The 20,234-nt window shown below is 51.9% G+C and overlaps 1 protein-coding gene across 5 annotated transcripts; it reads left to right on the top strand.

Moving 5' to 3' along the window:
- Nucleotides 1–4: 4 nt before the first annotated feature.
- On the top strand, nucleotides 5–19,834 carry LOC100621494 (alpha-1-antiproteinase-like). 5 transcript variants are annotated; one of them, XM_084970119.1, is made up of 6 exons: nucleotides 5–1,584; nucleotides 9,817–10,016; nucleotides 12,861–13,474; nucleotides 15,939–16,209; nucleotides 17,114–17,264; nucleotides 18,564–19,834. In XM_084970119.1, exons 1-6 carry the CDS (start codon nucleotides 1,582–1,584, stop codon nucleotides 18,753–18,755), a joined length of 1,431 nt encoding a protein of 476 aa, XP_084826245.1. In that variant the 5' UTR covers nucleotides 5–1,581; the 3' UTR covers nucleotides 18,756–19,834. The 5 variants fall into 5 exon arrangements, with proteins under 5 accessions (XP_084826245.1, XP_084826246.1, XP_084826244.1 ...); XM_084970118.1 differs by having other exon boundaries at nucleotides 1,486–1,584; nucleotides 9,817–10,022; XM_084970121.1 differs by lacking the exon at nucleotides 5–1,584 and adding an exon at nucleotides 2,228–2,672 and having other exon boundaries at nucleotides 9,817–10,022; nucleotides 18,564–19,334.
- Nucleotides 19,835–20,234: the final 400 nt, after the last annotated feature.

Here is a 20,234-nt window from a genome sequence, read left to right as displayed (position 1 = left end):
CCAGGGTGTGTGTGGAATCCAGACCACAACCGTCTTTCGAGTGCCCACCGCATCAGGGGTTATTGGCATGTACACTGCCCAGCCCTGGGTAGGATGAAATGTCTACTGAAGCCCACCGCTTACTGCCTCTTCCTCAGTCACTGTGGAAAAGCTCCCCTGGACTCCCCCAGTGGAAGCCACACAGGCTCAGAGCCAGCCCGTGGTCCCCAGCCCCACCAAGAGTCCACAGGTCCTCCCGCTTGGCCTCCAGCCCTGCCGGCGCTCACCGCAGCCACTGCCCCCAACCCACCACCACCAGAGCCCCTCATCCTGCAGGGCTGCCCTTGTTCCCAGAGCCTTCAGCTCACGTGGGGACAGTGAGCTGCTGTGCCTCCTGCAGAAGAGTGAGAAGATCAGGTCCCCTTCTGTCCCACCTGGTCACCTGAGCCAGGCTGGGATCCTGACTGCTCACGGGTCTTTGTTGCAAAAGGCTCTGGTTCATTTTTCCAGGACCCTTTCCGATGGGGCTGGACTGGGAACACATCCTTCTGTCTTCGTCACTCCATCTCTGCCCCAGGACCCTCAAACATGCAACCCTTAGCAGCAGGTCGCATGTCCCTGCTAAAGAGAAAGACTTGATCTGTACCACCTGCTCAAGCTCCCCGAGTGGTCAGGCCGCTAAGATCAGCCACCCTACACCCTGGTGTCCTCCTTAGTCACAGGGCCAAGGTGCCCCGGATGGCCCTGAAAAGTCCTCACAATGGTTCCTGGATCACAGGAGAGGAACAGAGCAGAGCCCCGACCCCCAGTGCCCCCAACCCTCCCATAGCTAAGCTCTATCAGAGGCCTCTTGCCCTGTTCCTGCCCACGGCCCTCCCTGGAGCAGCCAGCAGGAGCCAGCTGCCTGAACGTTCTTGAGCGTTCGCTTGTCCCGTGGAACAACAGCCCCATCCTCCACGCACCTAGGGGTCACCGTCCAGGTGCTCCTTGGGACGGCTCTACATTAAAATACGCCAGAAGAACAGGGTCGTATCACAATTACACCATTTAAGACAAAATGGCCACATCTCTGCAATTTCTTACACCTCCGTAAGGGATAAAGATTAGACTGTTTCCCCAGGAAGTCTCATATCCTCTAGAGGCTCCTCTGCCTAGAGACTTCCAACTTCTACAAATTCTGCTAAGGCTGCGAACATCACCCAGCACCTAGAATGATGCCAGACCTGATGGTCTGAAGACCCGTATTAAGTTCAGACTCTGCCGCTTTCCAACTGTGTGACTTTAGCGAAGTCGCCAAACCTCTCTGATCCTCAGTAGCCTCATTGTGGTTACAAAACCTCCCTTGCGTTGGTGTGGGGGTTCCCAGAAGAGGGCTGAAAGTTTTCAAAAGGCAGCACATGAGGGCGCCAGCGTCAAGGACTGGGTTTGTGGCATCTGTGAGTTTCCTCTCTAAGCCTGGCTCCCTGGGAGGGGCCCACTGAGCATTTTCTCTTTGAATCCTCGCAGCAGCCCTGTGCTGGCGGGAGCTCTGCTCTTTTCTGCTGCACGTTCTAGAGAGGAAGAAACCGAGGCTCAGAGAGGCTCATTGTCTTGTTCGAGGTCATGGTAAGTGGCAAGGCTGGCTTCAGAGGATCTCCTGGTTCTCCCAGCCCCGCAAGGTTTACACCCTCCTTCAAGTGTGAGGTGGCTGGGGGCCCACTGCACATGCCTAGGATGCCTCTGCAAGAAAATCAGCTCCTGGATCTGCCGGAGCGCGTCCCACCCGCATTTAAAGAAATGACAGCCTCGAGCAAGTGCCACTGCCTACACCTCAATATTGGCACCTGTGGGTGGAAAGAGGCACATGCAAAGGCCACTCGGAATTCCTGAGAGTCCAGGGAATTCACCTAAGACACCGTCATTTCATGTCGAAGGGTGGCCTGTCATTACATTACTCTGGACTCTGGTTGGCAGAGAGACCCAATTAACTTAAAGCCCAAGGGGATTCCAGTGGCTCCTATGGGAACCAGCAGAGTCCATTCATGGGGCAGGGGGCTTGGGGAGAGGGCAAAGCATTACAGAAACCTTGTCATAAGAAGGACAAGAATGTGTGAAATTCCCGTTGTGGCTCAGTGGTTTAGAACCCGACTAGTATCCACGAGGATGAGGGTTTGATCCCTGGCCTCGCTCAGTGGGTTAAGAATTCGGCATTGCCCTAAGCTGTGCTGTAGGTTGCAGATGCAGCTCGGATTCTGCATTGCTGTGGCTGTGGTGTAGGCCGGCAGCTGTAGCTCCAGTTCAGCCCCTTGCCTGGGGACTTCCTTATGCTGCCGCTGGTGTGGCCCTAAAAAGAAAAAAAAAATTTTTAATGAAAAAAAGGACAAGAGTGTACCACACATCAGGCAGGTCAGCTTTGCCTGTTCATAGAAATTGAAATGTATTCACCAACTAGTCTGATCCTCACAATTGGCCCTTGAAGGGCAGAGCTGGGAATCGTTATCCCCAATGGACAGATCTGGAAATGGACGTCCAGCAGGTTACAGGCCTCGAAGGCAGGCCCCTCACTCTTTGGCCTGGGCTGCCCTGAGGCCATATGTTCCCCAGTCCATCTCAGACCTTAGGAACAATTCCAACTGCCCAGTCCACAAGGTGGTCTGCCTCTCTGCCCAGGCACCAGCTGAATCACAGATGCTGGAGGTGCTGGGCTGGTCCAGGTCAGTTTGCCCCTCCAGGCAGGGCCCCAGCTCTACTCCAATGAGAGGGAAACACACAAGCATGCTCCAGGCTCAGACAGGGACAACGCAGAAGTGACATTTACAGCTCCCTTTCAGTTTGCAGGGAAAAGACATACTCATTAGATTTTTAAGGACAGATAAATGAAGCTTTGAGGTTAAATGCAAGCCCTCGGATGACCGGTGAGGCCACCTGAGCCTCATTCAAAACATGAGGACAGGAGTTCCCGTCGTGGCGCAGCGGTTAACGAATCCAACTAGGAACCATGAGGTTGTGGGTTCGGTCCCTGCCCTTGCTCAGTGGGCTAAGGATCCGGTGTTGCCGTGAGCTGTGGTGTTGTTTGCAGACGTGGCTTGGATCCCGCGTTGCTGTGGCTCTGGTGTAGGCCGGTGGCTACAGCTCCGATTGGACCCCTAGCCTGGGAACCTCCATCTGCCGCGGGAGCAGCCCAAGAAATAGCAAAAAGACAAAAAATAAAAAAAATGAGGACAAAGGTCAAGGGTGCTTCTGATGGGCACTGATTCAGAAAGGGCACTGATTCAGAAAGGGGAAATACTGATTGCATCTCGATTTCTGTCCCAGGAGCTCGCCTGGTCCTCCACAAGCCCATGGGGTGGGCATTAGTTCACCAAGAAAAAGAAAACCTCCTTCACGGGGCATGTGCAAAATCCCAGGGATGGAGGGTGGGAGGCAGACCCAGGTCCCAACCTCAAAGAACGCTGGTCTGCGGCTGTGGACAGTGGGTAACAAGGCTGGGATGTTACGGTTAATGAGAAGAAATGTGTGTATATATGTTTGGTCTCCATCCCCAGTTCTGGCGCCAGGATCCTAAAACCCTTGGCAATTCCTAAGTGGCCTTTGCTGTGCTAATGAGGGGGATCCTGAAAAGCCCCCAAGTCATCTGGGGATGGGGTTGGTTGCCATGGGAAACCAACCCAAACTTCAAGAAGGGGAAGAGGGATTGGAGACTGAGTTTAAACACCAAGGGTCAGCAAGTTAATCAATCATGCCGGTGTAATGAAGCCTTCAAAAAAGCCAAAAGGAGGGGGTTCGGGGAGCCTCTGGAGAACGGGGAGAGCCACAAGCTCCGAGGGAGCATGAAGTCCCTCTCGGTTTCCCCATGCCTTGCCCTCTGCGTCTCTTCTGAGTTCATCTTTTTTTTTTTTTTTTTTTTTTTTGCTTTGCTTTTTAGGGCCACCCCCGCGGCATATGGAAGCTCCCAGGCTAGGGGTCGAAATGGAGCTACAGCTGCCGTCCTACACCACAGTCACAGCAATGCCAGATCCGAGCCACATCTGCGATCCATGCCACACCTTGTAGTAACACCAGATCCTTAACCCACTAAGCAAGGCCAGGGATCGAACCTGCGTCCTCACACTATGTTGAGTTTTTTTTTTTTTTTTTTTTTTTTGTCTTTTTTTGTCTTTTTGTTGTTGTTGTTGTTGTTGCTATTTCTTTGGGCCACTGCCGCGGCATATGGAGGTTCCCAGGCTAGGGGTTGAATCGGAGCTGTAGCCACCGGCCTACACCAGAGCCACAGCAACGCAGGATCCGAGCCGTGTCTGCAACCTACACCACAGCTCACGGCAACGCCGGATCGTTAACCCACTGAGCAAGGGCAGGGACCGAACCCGCAACCTCATGGTTCCTAGTCGGATTCGTTAACCACTGCGCCACGACGGGAACTCCTATGTTGAGTTTTTAACCCACTGAGCCACAACAGGAATTCCCTGAGTTCACCTTTTTTTTTAAACCCATGAGTAGAAGGCTTCTTTGAGCTCTATGAGCTGCTCTAGCAAATCAGCAGAACCTAGAGAGGCCATAGGAACCTCCACTCTCTAGCCTGTGGGTCAGAGGCAAGGTAACATCCCGGACTTATGAGATCCTGGACCTGTGACCAGGGTCTGGAGCAGTGGGGCAGCCAGCCTTACAGGATTGAGCCCTTAGCCTGTGGGATCCGATGTGACCCCAGGAAGATAGTGTTGGAACTGAATTGCAGGACTCCCGCCCGGGGCTGGGGCATTGCCTGTGCGGGGAAACCCCAGATACGCTGGACTTGGATGCGGAATCGTTAGAGGCCGCGCTGCGTGGTGAGCGTGAACCTTCAGATCCCTCCCAGAGCCGTCAGGAATGACCCACGAAGAGCCACAAACAAGGCGGACAACCCATGAGCTCCTTTAGAGGCTGGACCTCGCTGCCCCTGTCCTTTGTTGGGTGTTCAGGATTGGTGAAGGGGGCGGAGCGCATGGCATCCCCCCATCGCCAGGCCCTGCCCAGGCAGCCTCTGAGTGGCGTCTGAGCCACATGTGGGAGGCTGAATGGGATACTCCTGGGTGGAGAAATCAGAGAAAGGCATTCTCTCCAAGGCGGCCCCCTCCCCAGCGAGGACACAGCCAGCAGCCCAGGGCGGTAAGGGGCCATTCTGGTATAGCATGTCACATACTTTGAGACAGCAGCTGTGTGACTTTGGGGAAGTTCCTCAACTGCTCTGTGCCTCTGTTTCCTCATCTGTAAAATGTGGAAAACAATATCGACTTTGTAGCGTTTCCATGTGGACTCTATGAACTAGTTCATTTCGATAACGCCTCTTGTTTGGGGCCCGGGCAGCCCAGACGTTGTCCCGGGGGCAGAGTGTAGGGCCACAAAGAGGCCTGGCCTCGGTCTCAAGTGCTTGGTGGGTAATCTGTCTAACTCAGGGGCTGGTTTCTAGGAACCCACTGTCCGATAGAAATAAGTCGTGTGTTCCAAGATCAGCTTTATCAGAATGAAGAGGCTATGTGTCCCCATTGGCCTTATTTTTGCCCTTTGAGTCCAATGGTCTGGCACTTGGGCAGAAAAGATGTGGCTGTTTAATAAAGCTTGAAAGATGCCAGTAGCAGGTACTCAGATGGTAGCAGGAGTTTTGTGACATCCTGCTTGCTGGACTAATTGTTACATAAGGAACTAGAGTCAGGAGATCCGAGGCACTGGAGTTCCCGTTGTAGCACAGCAGAAACGAATATGACTAGGAACCGTGAGGTTGTGGGTTTGATCCCTGGCTTCGCTCAGTAGGTTAAGGATCTGGCGTTGTTGTGAGCTGTGGTGTGGCTTTGATCTGGCATTGCTGTGGTGTAGCCTGGCAGCTGTAGCTCTGATTAGACCCCTAACCTGGGAACCTCCATATGCCACAGGTCCGGCCCTAAAATAATAATAAGAAGATCTGAGGCAAGATCTTGGAACCCCCTTAGAGCCTGATTCATCATGATAGGCAGAGCCCTGCATCCATCCCCAGGAGACATATAGCATGAGCCAGACATCACCTGGGCTGTGTTAAGCCCTTGAGCTTCTGAGTTACTTTGTTACTGCAGCATAACCCAGGCCATCCTGACTAATACAAGTAGAATCCAAGAACATGGGCACAAAATTGTCACCTAAGAAACAAGCCGGAAACTAAGACTGAAGAGAGGGAGGGAGGCAACCCTCCAGAAGGAACCACAATAGAAAGTGCCAGAAAGTTGTGCTAAGGACATGCCCAGAAAGTCAGCCTAAGTGCAGTGGTGAGCATGTGCCAAGAAATGGGGGGATGTGGGACTGAGTCACGTGGGATGGGGTACCAGCATGTCCGCCCCACGGGGCAGAGCCTGACCCAGGGGAAGCTGGCAGATGAGTCCCTGGAGCGTGTGCTCTCAGGAGGCGAGGCTGCCTTTCCACGGCCAGGTGCTCCCTTGTTATTTGGTGTCACTCTGGTTATCCAAGAACAGCAAGAACATCATGTAATGAGAAATCAAGACCATTAGAATTTTTTTAACGTCATGGTATGACTTTCAAAGATAGGCGAGTAAACAGAGCAAGTTAGAATTACCCATTAAGCTTTTTTTAAGGGATTTTTTTTCTTTAGTCCACAGATGTCAATAGCCTTGAAATGTGTTCCCGGTCTCATCAATGCGGTTTCCTTTAGTTCTGAGGTGACTTTCAGCAATGTTAGGATAAAATGCTAATGGCGGTATAACAGAAGAGAAAGAATTCATGAATCCCAAATCAGCTCTCTAACGAATGGAAATCCCAGAGCAGGCTATTTGGTCTCTGTGTGCCTCTGTTTCCATTCCTGGAAAATGGGAATAATGAGACCTAACTTTCTGGTTTCTTCTATAGATGATTTTGCATAGTGTCTTTTGTGCTGGTTATGGAGAATATTAAACATTAATCAAGACTTCGGGGAGTTCCCACTGTGGCTCAGCGGGTTAAGGACCTGACGTTGTCTCTGTGCAGATGTGGGTTTGATCCCTGGCCTCACTCAGTGGGTTGAGGATCTGGCGCGAGCTGTGGTGGAGGCCAGCAGCTATAGCTCTGATTCAACCCCTATTCCGAAAACTTCCATACGTCGCAGGTGTGGCCAAAAAAATAAAACAAACAAACAAACAACAACAAGACTACAGATTCTGAGAGTAGTGGTTTGGGGGCTAGCTTCCCTCTCCCTTGAGCTTGTCCCAGGCTCTACCACTCACATATCCCAGGAACTAGGGTGATCGCCTCCCTCCATGATAAAAATGAGAGCCCTAAGTCACTTGAGGTCCCAATATTCTGTAAGATGCTAACTGCATCAGGATGACCCAGTGTCATTCTTTCACGCGATACCTCTGCGACTTGGCACCTGGCAATTGCCTGTTTTCTCCCTTCTGCACCTGGAAGAAGGGGCTTTGGAGCCCAAAGGACACAGAGTCCAGCTCCTCCTACGTGGTCTCCTAGGGCTGGGACCACGGCAGTCATAAAGCCGGTTCCGTCAGGCAGCTGACATTTACTGGTGATTCACCACACATCAGGCGTGGTACCAGGCTCTGGACCTACCGGACTCATTCACCCCCTCAGCAGCTCTGGAGGATGAGTATCCAGGAGAGATGAACCCTGGGTCGTGCAAGGCCATGGGGCTTCCATCACCCCACCCTCCCAAGGGGCCTTGTACCCCCTGGTGTCTCGGTCTGTGCTCGAGAGTCGGGAGAAGAATTTCCAGCACAGCGAGGGGAAAAGAAACAAGAGTTTATTGAGATAAGAGATGCTGCTGGAGCAGAAGGACGACTTTCAGATGATCAGCAAGAGCTGACCTTGGGCGAGTGGTTGTGTCTGTTTTTATAGCCCGTGGAGAGGAGTGGTCTCAGGATATACCGGCTGACCTGCTGATTTGTTGGGGAGGGGTCTTAGGATACACTTACTGGTTGCTTGGGGGGAGGATAAGGCCCCCATAGGGGTGGGGTGAGGAGTGGGCCACTCCCCTTTCCTAGTAGGGGCAGGAAAGAGTAGGCCAGGTTGCTCGAGGTGGGGGAGGGGGCATTACAATGAGATGGGTGGGGCTAAGACAAGAGTCTGGTAATTCTTTTTTTTTTTTTTGGTATTTCTTTTTTTTTAAGCTTTATTGAAGTATTGTTAATTTACAAGGCTGTGATCATTTCTGCTGTACAGCAAAGTGACTCAGTCCTGCATGGACACACATCCATTCTCTCTGATTCTTTTCCCACAGAGATTATCACGGAATCCTGGGTAGGGTTCCCTGTGCTAGACAGCAGGTGCCCTTTGGCCAATCAATCGTTCCATATACCCCAGAGTGCATAATGCCAATTCCAAACCCCGGCTCCATCCCTCGCACCCCACCCCCACCCCTGGGTCTGGTAATTCTTGTCTTGGCCAGAGGCTTCGAGTTCAATCTCCTTGCAGGGGCCTTGAAGCCCCACACCTGGTTCCGCTGGGCTGGGCCACTTCAGGGAAGAACAGCAAGGCCCTCAGATGGTATCAACACCCGCTGGCTGGGCTCCGGAGAGGGTGGGGGTGGGGAAGGCTCTTCCTGGGCCCATGGGACCCAGCGACTGCGACCGCCCTATAAGTAGGCAAGGCAAGGCCCCGTATGGAGCAGCCCGCGAGCGTCCAACCAGGGAGCCTCCCCGGGGAATAAGTGAGTTCCCTCCATCTGCCGAGTGAGTAGCTCTCCCTCAGGCCCCTGCGGAGCCGACGCTGGTGGGTGAGGCTGGCCCACTGGACCGAGGCGGAAGCTGAGATACAGACACACTCGGCTCTGATCTGCCAGGTCAGGATGTGAAAGCCGCCGTTGAGTCTTTGCTGTTCTGCTCAGCACGGGCGGTAGGGAAGTGATTATTCCGCATTCCAGGCCCTCAGCCCACGAGGCCCTGGGCACACCGGCTGCTGGGCTGGGCTGCTTCAGGTTGATTTTCTCCTTCTTCCACTCTCCCCAAGCTTGGACAGGGTCCTGTGGCCTCGGGGGTCTTCACCTGGGTCTCTTCTCCATGCAGGAGTCAGAGCCAAGTCCCCTCGGGGGCCCCCCACTCCCCTGCCCCTCTGTTTCTGGATCCTCTCTCTCTCTCTCTCTCTTTCTTTTTAACTTGTTTGTTTTTGTTGCCCAAACTCAGCCTCTGTCCACCAGTGCCGAATAGAAACACAGACACAGAGTTGGGTGAAGGAGAGAAAAATAGCTTTATTGCCTTGCCTGGCAAAGAGGCCGCCACGGGGTAATGCCCTAAAGACTGTGCCCTCCTTTGGAGAGAACGGGAGGGCTCTTACAGCTCAGGAGTGGGAAATGGGGCTGCAGACAAGAATCGGGGTAGATGCAAGTTTGCATTCTCTCTCAAAGCTGGTGGTTAGTGGCCCCGGGACGGGTTCCAGCGGTCCTCCTTCTTCCCAGAATGAAGACTTCTTCCTCAAATCGTTCTTCCACTTGCTGGGGGGTCTAGTTCTGCAGAAAGGCTCAAACATATTTTTATGTACATTCCTTGAGGAGGAACCAGGACCCCGCCTCAAGGCTGCACTGCTGTTTCTTGGAGACTCCTCCCTGGTCTCTGTGTTCCCTCCCTTCCCTGATGAGCAGCTGCCCTTTGGGGCTCAGGGAAGGTCATGGAGCCCGAAGCCGATTCCCTAAAAACAAGAAATGGGGGACACAGAAAGGCCTGTGTGCCCAGGAGCCCCACAGGGCACTAGCTGGGTTTCATTTTTCATTTTTGTTTTTATGTAGATACCGTTGTTTCCTTTTCTTTTTCTTTCATTCTTTCCTTTCTCTCTCTCTCTCTCTCTCTTCTTCTTCTTTTTTTTTTTTTTTTTTTTTTTGAAGAGAATTCTACTTTCTTATCTTGTTCCTTTAACCTTCAGGCAGCACCGGAGTCCTTGGCCTGGCCTTGTAGACCCCGTGCCCGCCACTATGTGACTGGAGAGAGCAGAGGCCCTGTGATCCTTTGTTCCCCAAATTTTCGGAAGACAGCTCCAGGTCCCCATCTCTGCTCCCTGGCGGCCACCCTCCTGCCCAGTGGACCCCTGGCCTTGACCTCTTGTTGGAACTCCTCCTCTGAGAGGTGGAGGTATACTCATTAACTCCTCAGATAACCCTGCTATCTTTTCTGTCACCTCCTCCCTTTTCTTATCTGGGTTCATGGCCTAAGCTGCTGACTGCTGGCCCCTCACGGATCCTAAAAGCGTTCGTTTGCAAAACCCACTGCCTTCTTCCTGAAGAAAGCTGGGGAAGGCTTCCAGGGGCCTGGCTGCATGTGAGTGTTTAGTTGGTACAATTCTCAAGGGCTATTGTCATGACGCCTTTTGATGGTGGGGGGGGTCATCAAAGTCCCTGCAGCCGAAGGACCACAGAGGCATCTGAGCTGCTCAGGTGACAGATAAGGCAATGATTATCTGAAGGCCTGGCACGACATGCCACAGCAACGTCCAGGGACCCCTTGACAAGGTCCTCATCCCGGAAGAATGAACACCCCAAAATAATGGAGTCCTACAAACACTTCGGCCCCAGTGAGCACGTTCAGTTAGGCATCATCCAACCCAAACCCATTCTGAAATGAGGAAAGTACGTTCAAAGCAGGCAAAAGGAAGTCTCCCTCCCCAGTGTGCCTCTGAGCCCTTCCTACCCCAACACGGGATCCCACAGGCACGCTTGGACCCCAGGGGACCCTGGGCCATGCCTAGAGAATGTTTGATTGTCACATCGGGGGCTTGGGGAGGTGCCACTGGGATCTCATTTTATCCAGGATGCTGCTAAACCCATTACAGTGCACAGGACAGCCCCCCGCAGCGTACAGTTTTCCAGCCCAGAAACAGTGCTGAGCTTGGGACCCCCTGACTCCCTGTGTGCCCAGTCCTTAGAAGCAGCTAAGCTCCTGCTGCAGGGAGGCAGTTATTGGGGGAAGAAACCCCTGTACACAGGGCAGCAGGCCAGAAGCACAGAGACCTCTCTGTCTCAGCTGAGCTTGACCCGCTGTGTGGCCTTGAGAAAATTACCGACTCTCTCTGAGCCTCATTTGTCACATCTTATAAGTTGAAGATTACAAACCACTCCATGAGACTGTTGACCAAAAAAATACAACCTGAAAGTTGAGAGTTAAGTTTTATTTGGGGTGAAATTAGGACTTAAGCCCGGGAGACAGCATCTCAGGGAGTCCTGAGAAAACGCTCTGAGGAGGCGACGGGGGAAGCTAGGATATATGAGTTTTTGCAAGAAAGGGGAGGTGGTAGGAACAAAAGATTTACAGAGAACCCCCCCCTTACCGAAGATTTACAGAAAGCCGGTTTCTATGGGAAGATGGAAGGTCTGGGCTTCCCGGAATTTCTCCTTTGATATGCTTTCTGGAGTTCCCTTGGGGCTCACTGGCCACCCTTGGGAGTGGCTGTTCTCACAGATGACACCTTTTGTTTTGTCCGCTATGACAGCCCAGGTGGCAGTATTTCAGATAGGTCCGAAACACTGCCCCAAAGAGCAAAGGGGGCGATCGAGGTCTGACATAACCTGAAGTGTGTGTGTGGGGAGGGGGGCTGCAGCCAGGCACGCATTCTGCAGAGGTTTGCTGCTGGTCCCGGGAAGGTGGCTGCTAGTCCCAGACATCAGGCATCATTGATGGATTTTAGTGTCTTTCTAGATATGAGGAGATGCAAGAATCAGACTCATAAAATCCCCTCCTAAAAACATCAGGAGATGCTGCAGTTCGGCAGCTCCAGTAGAGGCAGATGGCAAGCGTTAAACGTCAGCTCACAAGACAAAAGTTACTGTCTGTGAGGGCCTGGAGGCTGATGGCTCTCCTAGGCTCTGCTTCAACAGTGTTCTCCAGGCCTAGAACATTATAGAATCAGCTGATAAACAACTCTAGGCTCAAGTAGCTTAGAACGTGAGGGCTATTGTAGTTTCAAGCAAAGGGTGATGGACAGTGTGTGGAGTCAGGGAGAATCTGGGCCAGAATAAGGCAGGATGGGTTTCCTCACAGCTCCCCTGCGCTCTGGCTGTGTGTCATTGGCCAAGATCCTTCCCACTCTGGGCTGCAGCCTTTCTGTCCATTCAGCAGCAGGCTTCAGGCAAAGCCCTCTGGGGCCTGTTCCAGATCCAGCCATCCTGGGCCTGATCTGACCCGCTTCCTGGCTGATCACGGGCTGGTCATCACGCTTCCTGGGCCTCGGTGCCCCCTTTTGAAAAGAGGGGCAGTGGCACGTACACCTCGGGGTCATTGCAGATGTCACTGCCACCCAGAGCATGGCCTCCCTAGCCGGACTGCCCAGCTGTGTGAGTCTGGTCCTGCTCCCCTACTGCTCTGTCACCGTGAACACGTGGCTTAACCCTCTAGGAGCTTTGACCTCCTCGCTTGTCAGCCAGGATTGTCGAATGACCCACACCTCATAGGACTGGCACCGGAAGGCAATGAGATACCACAGTAAGATGCTTAGGATGGACCCTGGCGTGTGGTGAGCGCTCCAAAGGCTCTGCTATTGTTCTGAGTCTTTCTTCTTTCTTTCTTTCTTTTCTTTTTTTTTTTTTTTTTTTTTTTTTTTTTTTGCTTTTTAGGGCCGCACCCACGGTGTATGGAAGCTCCCAGGCTAGGAGTCGAATTGGAGCTACAGCGGCCAGCCTACACTACAGCCACAGCAACACCAGATCCCAGCAGTGTCTGCGACCTGCACCACAGTTCACAGCAACACCAGATCCTTAACCTACTGAGCAAGGCCAGGGATCGAACCCACATCCTCATGGATACTAGTTGGGTTCATTCCCGCTGAGCCACAGCAGGAACTCCTTGTTCTAAGGTTTTCAAGCCTGGCACATAGCAGAGGTTTAATAAGCTGTGGTTGCTTTTCTGTGGTGTCTGTCAGTGGCCAAGGGACTCCTGGCTTGGCCTGACTCGGGCGTGGTCCCCTTCTCTCTCTTGCAGGGCAATGGTATCTTCCATCACATGGGGCTTTCTGCTGCTGGCGGGCCTGTGCAGCCAGGTCCCTGGCTCCCTGCATCGATCCAAGCCTGCCATTTACAAGCCCCCACGCTTCTTCAGCATAGCTCCCAGACTGGACAACTTTACCTTCAAATTGTACCACGAACTGGCCTATCAGTCCAAAAACAACATCATCTTCTCCCCCGTGAGCATCGCTTTAGCCTTTCTGATGCTCTCCCTGGGGACCAAAGGGGACACTCATACCCAGATCCTGTGGGGCATAGATTACAAGTTTAAGAAGCCGCCTATGGCAGAGATCCACAAAGGCTTAGCGCACCTCCTTGAAATTCTCAATCAGCCAGGCGACCAGATCCAGATAACCACCAGCACTATGCTCTTCCTTGATAAGAGGCTAAAGCACGCACACAAGTTTTTGGACAATGTCAAGAGGCTGTACCACTCAAAAGCCTTCTCCGTCAACTTCAGGGACACTGAAGAGGCCAAGAAAGAGATCAACGATCAGATAAAGGTAGAAACTCAAGGAAAAATCGTGGCTGTGGTCGAAAAGCTTGACAGAGACACGGCTTTTGCTCTGGTGAACTACATGATCTATGAAGGTAAAGGTCGCACAACCAGACTGAGCTGGTTCTGTCCATTTTCCTTGGCGGTGCAGAGTGGAGTGTGGCTTTGGGATGCCCGGTATTCAAATTTCTACACACAACCATAGACATACTTTACCTGTTCAAAGAAGGTTAGGAGATAGTAGGTTAAATAGTCAAATTATCATCTCTGCAGGACTTTTCAGAGCCTTAAGTGTCCTAATGTGCATGATAAATCCCTATCAGGGAGGGAGGTAAAATAGGCAGTGTTCCAAAATAGAGAGCCATAAAAACAAATTTTGGCAGAGTGTATAAAGGGGATGGGATTGGAGTTCCCGTCATGGCACGGTGGTGGTTAACGGATCCAACTAGGAACCATGAGGTTGCGGGTTCGATCCCTGGCCTTGCTCAGTGGGTTGAGGATCTGGCATTGCCATGAGCTGTGGTGTAGGTTGCAGATGCGGCTCAGATCCTGAGTTGCTATGGCTCTGGCGTAGGCCAGAGGCCATAGCTCTGATTAGACCCCTAGCCTGGGAACCTCCATGTGCCTCGGGAAGCAGCCCTAGCAAAGGCAAAAAAAAAAAGGGGGGGGATTTCACAGCACACATTTCTGACAGCTCTAGTGTAGTGGAAATAGGGACGGCTTTGGAGACAGAAAAACCAGGGCTCCTGTCCTGCTTCTGTGTCGTGTTAGCTGTTTGGCAATGGGCAAGTCATCTGACAGCTTTGAGGTTCTACTGTCCTCTCTGCAGCACGGACATAATAATTCTTTCTGGTCAGATTTTTAGAAGGAAAAAAGTTACAAAGAACATGGGACTATATGCTCACATAGTAGGTGCTCAACTAAACTTGAATCTCAGCCCGCCTTCCTGCCTCCGAGTGATGAGAACGTCAGGACCTTCTGGGCCCCATTCTAAGTCAATTTATTTTTTTTATTTTTTTATTTTTATTTTTTTGTCTTTTGTCTTTTTTGTTGTTGTTGTTGTTGTTGTTGCTGTTATTGTTGCTATTTCTTGGGCTGCTCCCGCGGCATATGGAGGTTCCCAGGCTAGGGGTTGAATCGGAGCTGTAGCCACCGGCCTATGCCAGAGCCACAGCAACGCGGGATCCAAGCCGCGTCTGCGACCTACACCACAGCTCACGGCAACGCCGGATCATTAACCCACTGAGCAAGGGCAGGGACCGAACCCGCAACCTCATGGTTCCTAGTCGGATTCGTTAACCACTGCGCCACGACGGGAACTCCCCCTAAGTCAATTTAAACAGTCCACCGAGGTTGCCAAGGGGGAGAGGGGAGGGAGTGGGATGGACTGGGAGTTGAGTTAGTAGATGCAAAGTATTGCATTTAGAATGGATAAGCAATGAACTATATCCAATCACTTGTGATAGAACAGGATGGAAGACAATATGAGAAAAAGAATGTGTGTCTGTGTGAGAGAGAGAGAGAGACGGGTCACTCTGCTGTCCAGCAGAAATTGACAGAACATGGTAAATCGACTGTAGTAAAAAAAATTTAACAAAAAAATAAACAGTCCATGTGGTAGGGACAGTGAGAGGCAAGGCCAGGGGTCGGAGGAGGGAGAACAGTGTGCTGGAGAGCGCTGAGCCCGGGGCCAGCACATCCCAGGTCCCAGCGCCGCCCTGGAACTTCAGGTGGGTCCCATCCCCTCCCCAGCCTCAGTCTCCTCCTCCCACTAGAGGGAAAATCTGGCCCTGGGATCCCCGAGGCACCGTCCTCTGACTTAGCTGGATGATGGAGCAGAGATGGCGATGCCCAGGCACCTGCATTTCACATGCTGGTCCAGGGCAAGGCTATTAGCGTTGGGATGGAGTGATGTCCCTGGATAATGAGAACCACCAAAGACCAGGGGGGAGGGAGACTCAGACAAGGACGTGCCCAGTATGACCTGGGGAGCTTCCAACTACCCCCGATAACCTATGTTAAGTGGCCTCGAATCATGCATTAAATAAACACAAAATCCTAATAAAAATGCTTGTTCTGTCCACCCTGTGCATGTCATTTAGCTTCTGTAATGTAGAAACTCTGGATTCTCCTTTAGTCTCAAATCACTTTTTTTTTCTTTTTTTTTTTTTTTTTTTTTTTTGTCTTTTTAGGACTGCACATGCAGCTTATGGAAGTTCCCAGGCTAAGGGTTGAAGCAGAGCTGCAGCTGCCAGCCTACACCACAGCCACAGCAACACAGGATCCTTAACCCACTGAGAGAGGCCAGGGATCGAACCCGCATCCTCACGGATCCTACGTGGGTTTGTTATGGCTGAGCCGCAGCAGGAACTCCTCAAATCATCTTCACAAAGACCTTCAGGAGCCTGATGATTTCACGTTTGCCCCAATTTACAGATGGTGAAGCTGAGGCTCAGAGATCGGGGTCCTGGTAGCGGGACTCAGGGCTCCTTCCCTTGGCACAGTTTTGTAAACTTTCCTCCCACCCCCTGGCTGATGTGCGTCTCTCTTTCTCTCCAGGCGAATGCAGGGATGACTTCAGGGCCTACCGCTCAGTGATAGAAGACTTCCACGTGAACCAGACCGTGACCATCCGGGTGCCCATGATGCACCGGCTGGGCAGGTGCAAAGTGTACTGGGACCACGTGGTCCGCTGCTGGGTGGTGCTGCTGCACTTCCAGGGCAGAATCGCGACCTTGCTGCTTCTGCCCAAACAGGGCAAGCTGGAGTGGCTAGAGAAAAAGCTCTCCGAGAAGCTGCTCGCCAAGTACCTCAAATTCTTACATTCACGGTGATTCCCAACCCATGGCGGACCCGGGAGGCTGCCCCTTCAGGCCCACCCACAAGCGGGGGGGAGGGTGGGCCCAGATCCTGTGCATGACGTTGGGATTCCAACGGAGGCCAGCATCCGTTCAGGTAGGACCAGAGAGGGACAGGGCCCGGGGCAAGGACATCCTCCCCAGCCTGGACACTCTGCCCCTTCCCAGTGGCCAGGGCCCGGTGCAGGGAGAGCAGTGCCAACACGGGGTGTGGGTGAGCCCAGAAGGAAGAGGTGGGCTTCCTGGCAAAGGCACCAGGCGGGGCGGGAGTCACAGGGTAGAAAGGCCACGCAAGACACGGGACACCTGCTCAGAGAGGCCGGTAATCAAAGGCCCAGAGCGGGCAACGCCAGGACTTGTTTCAGGCTGGTTCTGGTTCCTCTGTCCCCAGAGGAGTGTGCGTTGACCAGGTCCCCATCCTGCACCCAAATTAGTGCAGATCTCCGTGCTCTCTGCGTGCTTAGATGCAGCCCTGCCCGGAGGAACTCCGTTGTCTTGCACAATATAAACAAACATGAAAATCCAGAGACGTGTAGGGCTGAGAAACAAATGGAAGTTCTAACGGCTCTTCCCGGCTCCACCTGCACCCATGTTCCTGAGAGCAGAGAACAGGAGAAGCTGGATCTAGAGTCTGAGGGTCAGTCGGCCCATCTGTCAGACCCTGTAGGGGCCACATCTTGTCCCCATGGCAAAGGAGGGTTGAGCTCCCAGCCCTGCGCACTCACTCATCATTCACTGAGCCCAAAGCAGAATAACCCGAGGCTGACCCCTCACCCTCGCGCAGGCAGGGAGCCAGGATACCACGTGGGAGGGACAACCAGGAAAGGAAACCCTTTCAATTCTCTGAAAGGCCTTTGTTTTCTAACCTTTTTAAAGGGTTATCAATTTACGTATGCCAAGATTTGTTATTTCTGGAACCTATGATCTGAAATCTCTCCTGGGCAACCTGGGCATCACCAAGGTTTTCAGCGACGAGGCGGACCTCTCGGGTGTCACTGAGGAACAACAGCCTCTGAAGCTGTCCAAGGTGAGTGTGACCCTGACGTCTGGAGGTCAGAATGGGCGTGGGGGCTGCAGCTCGGGGGCGAGGCTGAACTAGGGACAGAGGGACACAAGCACCCCTGCAGGCCGAGCCCCCGAGGAGTGAGTGCCACGGCTCCACCAAGACAAGAATGTGGTCCGATGACAGAGGAGAAGAGGTGACCTCAGGGGCTCAGCGCGTTTCAGGGACCTGCTCTGAGGTTGTGTCATCCTTGGCCGGAGACGTCCCTGCTTTGGATCCCAATAAACCCCTATTTACTCGGAAAGGCTTAGGCTCAGAGATTGCAAAAGACCTTTGGCCCCTGTGTCTGCAACACCCGGAGATGCTGGTGAATCACCAAGTCTGGGTTATGGAGTGACTTTCACCAAAGGCGCCCAAAGAAACAATTGCCGTTGGGTGCCTGGCTGTGAACTGAGGGCTTGGGTGTGGATGAGGGCCTGGGAAGGTCCCCATCCACGTCCTCCTCCCCAGGGAGCTTAGCATAGGATGGTACAAACAAGAGATGAGCCCAGGAGACAAAGCACAGGACACTCTGCCTCCCGAGGTTGTGGGTTGCTCCCCACGGCCCCTGGGGAGGCAGGTCAGCCAGAGGTGAGGGGGCACTGGCAGGTCAGACCAGAGGCCTTGAGCCGGTGGAGGCCCTGTGTGTCCCTGTGTGCAGGGAGGGAAGGACAGGGATAGGGAGGACAGGCCAGGTGGTGACAGAGTATGGTGTCGAAGGACAGAGAAAGACCAGGCCCCCAGAGAAGCAAAGAAGAGCAGTGTGGATGGGGGTGGGTGAGTGCGCATGACCAGCTGAGAGAGCCTTACAATTAAGAGGTGAACAATTAAGCCTTGCAGTTATTCAGACCCACAGAGATATTCAAACACATGTATACACACACCCATGTTCACGCATACACATTTCTCGGCCACCTAAACTGAGTGCCATTCCTCATGCAGGGTGCCATAGCGCCCCTGGGCCATCCTACCCCATAGCTCTCATTTTAGGGGACTGACGTTTCAAGGAGAACAGTCTTCTCCTCAAAGTGGCTAAGTTGTGGGTGGGGGGCCATCCGATTTGAACCCAGATCCTTGGGAATGAGAGTCGTGTTCCTTCTCCTACGTCATGATGACGCAATAGAGAACCTGTGGTCCTTTTTTTTTTTAAAAAACGCTCTGGAGTTGCTCTTCCTCAAGCCCCAGGACAGCTCTCACCACACTGGGCCTTGCTCCCCGGTCTGACTGGGGGATGGTGCAGCCTGTCTCTGCCTCAAACAGGCCTCTGTCCTCTCTCCCCTCCAGGCCCTGCATAAGGCTGTGCTGGACCTCAGCGAGAATGGGACAGACCATGGCGGGGACATCCTCTCGAAAGACACCCGCTGGTCCAACCATCAGACCATCAGCTTCAACATGCCCTTCTTAATCCTCATCAAAGATGAAAACACCAACATTCCTCTCTTCATGGGAAGGGTGGTGAATCCCCTGCAAAATTAGCTTCCCCTCTGGGTTCGGTCCTCGGCTCGCAGGCCAGGTCCCCCCCCTAGGTAACTTTAAAGAATGATCTGGCCCAAGCTTGTATGTGACACATAAATCGCTCATCCTCTTTTCCCTGAATCTCTCTGTACATCCTCAGCATATGTGTCAAATCCAGGTTACAGCAATCTTTCAGGTATCCACTTAATGAATACTCATTAGATATTTACACGGTCCAGGCACTCTGTCAGGCAAGGATGAAAGGTTGGCCGAAACCCACAATTTACTTAACATTTTTGGAAAATCAACAATGTCAGAGGTGGACCACTTTGGAGGCGAGTAGAGACAGTTAAGAAATTGATTAAATTGGGGTTGGAGAGTGGTAGGCAAAGAGGGCCACAGTAAGGCTAAGGCAATAGTAAGGCAAGGCTAAGCCAGGCAGACCACAAAACGGGAAGAGAGCTAAGGGGTCTGTCTGCCCTTATGTGGCGAAATCACAGTCGGTTCAGAATGGTAAAGGCTCAAGTCCACGTTAAATAATAGTGTTTGTACCTCTAGCAAACATTAAAACATCAAATAACATAAATGTTCTAGAAGAAAGCATTGGTTAATTCATTTATTGATATTGGAGAAAGGCCCCTCTAAACATGACAGAAAGCCCAGATGTCATAAATATAAGACTGATATATTTGACTTTATAAAATTTAACGTGTATGGTAAAAAAAAAAAGAGTAATTCAATTCACCAAGATAACAGAACAGTTATAAATATATGTGTACCTAACATCAAAACTCCTAAATAGCTGAAGCAAACATTGACAGAATTAATGAGATAAATAGACAGCAACACAATAATAGTAGGAGAATCCATACCCCACTTGCAAGAATTGATAGCGATACGAGATGGAAGATCAATAAGGAAACAGGATTTGAATAACACTATAGACCAACTGGACTAACAGACATATACAGAACACTCAACTCAACAACAGCATAAAACACATTTTGCTCAAGTGGATATGGAACATTCTCCAGAATAGAACATATGTTAGGCCACAAAGTAAGTTTTAATACAGTTTTAAAGACTGGAACTATACAAAGTACATTTTCTTTTTGTTTGTTTGTTTGTTTTTTAATATGGTTTTTTTTTTAGGGCCACACCTTTGGCACATGGAAGTTTCCAGGCTAGTGGTGGCCTACACCACAGCCACAACCACATGGGATCCGAGCCACGTCTGTGACCTACACCACAGTGTACAGCAGCTCTGGATCCTTAACCTATTGAGCAGGGCTCTTCATGGATACTAGTCAGGTTCATTACCACTGAGCCACAGTGGGAACTCCCCCGACTATCTTTTCTTCTTCTTCTTTTTTTTTTTTTTTGTCTTTTGTCTTTTTAGGTCAGCACCTGCAGCATATGGAGGTTCCCAGGTTAGGGGGTTAGGGGTCAAATCAGAGCTGTAGCTTCTGGCCCATGCCACAGCCACAGCAACTGCTGGAT

The sequence above is a fragment of the Sus scrofa genome, chromosome 7, assembly GCF_054392235.1.
Source record: "Sus scrofa isolate SSC_HxYL_T2T_F1_AM1 chromosome 7, Sscrofa_HxYL_maternal_Yorkshire_Landrace_v2.0, whole genome shotgun sequence".
Taxonomy (NCBI): Eukaryota; Metazoa; Chordata; class Mammalia; order Artiodactyla; family Suidae; genus Sus; species Sus scrofa.
Note: the sequence above shows the minus strand (reverse complement) of the source record. Positions and strands in the feature narration are given on the sequence as shown.

Coding starts and splice junctions, on each gene's coding strand:
- LOC100621494 (XM_084970118.1), top strand. Junction 16,210..17,113: donor CTCAAATTCTTACATTCACG/GTGATTCCCAAC, acceptor ACCTTTTTAAAG/GGTTATCAATTTACGTATGC. Junction 17,265..18,563: donor AGCCTCTGAAGCTGTCCAAG/GTGAGTGTGACC, acceptor TCTCCCCTCCAG/GCCCTGCATAAGGCTGTGCT.